At 55.1% G+C, this 4550-nt stretch overlaps 1 protein-coding gene across 1 annotated transcript; it reads left to right on the top strand.

Moving 5' to 3' along the window:
• The first annotated feature begins 912 nt into the window (after nt 1-912).
• Nucleotides 913-4301, top strand: Actl8 (actin like 8). The gene is made up of 2 exons (XM_020185433.2): nt 913-1336; nt 3010-4301. The coding sequence occupies exons 1-2, from the start codon at nt 989-991 to the stop codon at nt 3760-3762; spliced, it is 1101 nt and encodes a 366-aa protein (XP_020041022.2). The 5' UTR covers nt 913-988; the 3' UTR covers nt 3763-4301.
• The last annotated feature ends 249 nt before the right edge of the window (nt 4302-4550 follow it).

Genomic DNA, 4550 nt, shown 5'->3' with positions numbered 1-4550 from the left:
GTGGCCTTCTATTTACCAATACCACACTGCCCAGCGGCTGCAGTGCTACTGGAGACCAGGTGCAGTGACACCGCCTTTTGAGAATGGGGGTTGCTTCCCCCCCACACACACCTTGGGTGGGGTCTCGCTTACAGCTTCACTTCGGGACGCCATGCTCCACTCAGACTCAAAGCCACCTCTTCTCATGCCTGGCACTCAGAGTATGGCCTTTGGAGTCAGGTGTGGGTTTAATTCTCAGCCCTGCTTTAGTTAGTTGTATAGCCCTGGGGAAGTCACTTTGTCCCCCTGTGCCTCGGTTTCCCTATCTGTGAAGTGGACATAAATGATGTTATCTGCCTTGTAGGTTGTGGTAGAGTTCGAGCAAGTCCACGTGTCAGGTTAAAGGGTATGAAATCGCTGACATTTGAACATTTTTGACCTACACAAACTTAAAATAGTCCCACCTGCTAGAATGTCCCTTGTAAGATGGGATATCCATTGTCCTCTTCCCTCTTGTCGTCACTGGATGCGTTGCTGTTGGAGGTCATGGCTCTAGAGGCTTCTGTTTCTTGTTCCCTCCGATCGGGCAGCCCACACCCACCATGCTCTTCCTGTGTGACCAGCTTCTTGCCAGGTCTTCAGAGCAATGTGACCCAGCTTTGTTTGTGTGGTGCAGACAGCGTGACAGGCGTGTGTGCTGAGTGTCATGGGAACAGCAAGGAGGGCAGGGCTGGGGACGAGGCCTTTACGTGGGCCTTGTAGGGTGACTGTAGTGTTGGGGGGAGCCTTCCGGGCAGGTCACAGCATGTGTGAAGGCTGGGATGGGGGAACGGATAAACTTCAGGGGGAGCCTAAGTTTTGGACTAAGGGGTAGAGAGCAGGGAAGCAGCTTGGGTGGTCTAGGATGGCTTCACCAACGACCCCCCCCTTCCTTTCCCTCCACAGGTGCTGCTAGTTTGACCCACACCCTTGGGGACCCCCATCAGACCTGGTCCACCTTTGCCTCGTCATGGCTGCAAGAACCATTGTCATTGACCACGGGTCTGGCTTTCTGAAGGCCGGCCTGTCGGGCCGGAACGAGCCACGGATGGTCATCCCAAGCATCGTGAACTACGTCCCGTGCAGGGAGAACCCCGGCCCCAGCTACGCCCAGAGGCGTGTGAGCCTGGGCATCGACTTCCGCCGCCCCGACACCTTCAGCTACCCCATCGAGCGTGGCCGTGTGCTCAACTGGGAGGGCGTGGAGCACATCTGGTCCTTCGTCTTGGAGAGCCTTCGGGGATCGCACGATGACTCCCCCGTGATGGTCACAGAGTGTCCCCTGAGGACGCCCTCCGACCGGCAGAAGACCATGGAGGTGAGGCCTTCTGTGGCAGAGGAGGCGCAGTTGTTAGTGCTTTGGGCCCTGATTTTTCAGATATCGCTTCTCAGGTGGGTTTTGGATGTTTGCTGAGTAGCTAATGTGTCCCGGGCGGTGCTAGGCTCCTGGAGACAGAAGCAGGGTGATTGGGGGGCTCCGTGGAAAGGCTGCTGCCTGGGTGGGTGGGTGTCTGTTCTTTGAATTCTGTGAGTGCTCAAAGACCAGGTTCTGCTCTTCCAGGAGCTTGTATTCTGGTAGGAAGACTTGACCATGAAATTAACAAATAAGAATTCTGGAAACAACATGAGATGGGTGAGGCTGACTGGTGGGAGGGGGAGCCTGTTTGAACAGGGTGACCATGGAGGGCTTCTCAGAGGAGGTGATTTTAGCCAGTGATGCTAAAGCCCAGAGAGCTGGGGAAAGAGGTTGACACAGGCAAGTAGGACAGTGGTGGTGGGGGGGGACCTTGCAGTCCTGCTGGACTGTGGGGAGCCCCTGGATTTTACTCTAAATCAAGGGTTGGCAAACTACAGCTCAAGCTGGCACTCCATTTGTCTTTGTAAATAAAGTTTTATTGGCACATAATCACCTCTGCTTATTTACATCTGGTCTATGGCTGCTTTCTCAGTATGACAGCAGAGTGGAATAGCTGTGACAGACTCTCGCCCATAAAATTGGAAATATTTGCTATTCTGGTTTGCTATGAAATGCATGAAGCCTAGTTAGACTGGAATCTTAGATAAATAGCAAATCTGTGTACGTCTCAAATAGGGTGTGGTGCACACTTACACCAGGTATTTTATCTGAGACTCAAACTCCGCTGGGCACCCTACATTTCCTGTACAGGAAATGCTCACCAGCCCTGATCTATGGGGGCTCAAGTCTGAGTTTCTAATAGGAAGAGAATTCTGGCTATTATTTGGGCCATAGAAGGTGGGGGAGCATTCGGTGAGAGAGGGTGGAGGAAGTCCCTGGGGGAGAAGACAGGCTGCTGGGCCCAAAGCAAAGGGGACCTGGACAGCCTTTCACACCGGCCCATCAGGACCTGGGGTGGCGCCAGAGCTAGGGGCTTGGCGAGGGGACACTGTAGGGGTCCAGGAGGAGAGAGGGAGAGAGTCGGCCCAGGGACTTTGCCAAACCAAATGTCAGAATACACTTGACTTGACATCTGGAACAACTTTTACTAAAAAAGGAACCAGCTTTGCGTACCTGGCTGTGAGTGTCTTCTCTCTGTCTCTCTCTCTGTCTGTCTCTCTCCCTCTCTCTCTCTCTCTCTCTTGGCTTCTTCGTTAAGCTCTTCTTCTTCTAAGGAGGCAGTGGAGACTGTGCATCTGACTTAGCCCTGTCCCCCTTGTCCCCTCAATGCTCACAGGACCAGGTGTCCCAACGCCTTCTGGGTGGGTTGTCCTTGCCCTTCTGAAAGTCCCCATCAGACAACTCCTGAGGGAAACTTTGGCTCCTGTTTTGAATCCTCTAGAGCCTCTCCCTTGGTCCCATCGTCTGAGTGTCAGGGGTTCTGTGCCCAGCTCCCAGCAGCAGCCTGAGGGTCCCCAGAGAGCAGGGAGCAGGGGCCGTGCCACTTCACAACCAAGAGTTGAGCAGGTAGCACAGAAGTGACCAGAGCGCTTGGCTCCCAGACAGTCCCCTGTGTGTCTTTCTTCCTGTTGCAGATCATGTTTGAGTTATTCGATGTGCCCTCCCTGCTGCTGGCTGACCAGCTGGAGATGTCCCTGTACGCCTCGGGCCTGCTGACCGGCGTGGTGGTCGACTCCGGCCACGGCCTGACCCGCGTGCAGTCCTTCTTCGTGGGCCGCCCCTTGCCCTCCAGCAGGAAGACGCTGGAGTTCGCCGGCCAGGACCTCTCGGACTATCTCTTCAAGAGCCTCTTCAGGGAGACCTGCGACCATCACAACCTGTTCCAGATGGAGACGGTGGCAGCCATCCAGATGAGCAAGTGCTACGTGCCACAGAACCTGGGCGAAGCCCTGGACTACCGTCAGAATCTGCCCGAGGGCTCAGACGAGAGAAACTCCTACCAGCTCCCAGATGGCACCCCGGTGGAGCTGAGCCCCCTGCAGCGGCTGGCTCCCGAGATGTTTTTCAGCCCGCAGACGTTTGATCTGCAAGGACCCAGCATCTCCCAGGCCGTCAAGGACTCCGTCACATCCTGTGAGGCCTCCAAGAAGCCGCTGCTCATGTCCCACGTGATGGCCTGTGGGGGGAACAGCTTGTACCCCGGCTTCACCAAGCGCCTGTACAAGGAGCTGACCTCAGATGACTTCTCCTCCACCAAGACCGCCATCTGGCTGGGCAGCAGAAGAAACTTCAGTGTCTGGCTGGGCGCGTCTGTTGTGGCCCATCTTTCCACCTTCAGGTCTGAGTGGATGACCAGACAGAAGTACATGGAGGACAGGAGGCTGTGACTCATCAGCCCATCAGCCAGCTCCTCAGTGGGCCCGGGGGGATTAATGTCTGTGAAAAAGTTAGGGAAGGCATAGGGCATTGGGGGAGGGGCGTTGGTGACTTTGGAGTTCTGAGTCAGGAGATTGTTTTAGCTCCTAAGTTTTTATCTGTGTCAAGAGTGGGATCCTATCCAAGGGAGAGCCATGTGTCATTCTCGGACACCGTGAGGGGATGGTTTCTCTACAGTGGCATGTCACTGGGGTGGGAGTGACCCTCTGCCACTTCCACGCCTACCAGTCACTGAGTTTCTCCTGAGATCTTCCTTGGGTGCCCCCTTCTTGGCTGAATGTTTTAACTGGGGCAAGGGAGAGTGGGACCTCGTGGTAGGTTCCTGGTTATTTTTGACTAGGGAGTTAGGAGGGAGGGTTGGGACAGTTGAAGTTTTTAGTCCCCAAGGCTCTTTCTGCTGCAGCTGAGCCACCTTACGCCCATGCCAGGGCTTGTTTTATTTGTGCAAATAAACCAGATCTTTGCAACTAGTGCTGGCTCCTGTGGTGGTGGCCGGGTAGGGCACAGTCCCTCGGGGAGACGCAGGGGTGTGGCAATGGGAGGCCGCGTGGGGGCCTGGGCGGGTCCTGTGGAGCTCAGGCGCCTGCAAACAGCATTATCACCAAGCAGAGAGGACAAGGGCCCCGGGACCTCTGGTTCTTCACGACACATGCCTCCACTCCTCCCAGTTGTTTAATCTCTTATTAAATGTGTATTTGACAAATACTCGAACACTTTCTATGTGCTGGGTACTGTGCCC

This window comes from Castor canadensis, chromosome 7 (genome assembly GCF_047511655.1).
Source record: "Castor canadensis chromosome 7, mCasCan1.hap1v2, whole genome shotgun sequence".
Classification (NCBI taxonomy): Eukaryota; Metazoa; Chordata; class Mammalia; order Rodentia; family Castoridae; genus Castor; species Castor canadensis.
This window is presented reverse-complemented; position numbering and strand designations above follow the sequence as displayed.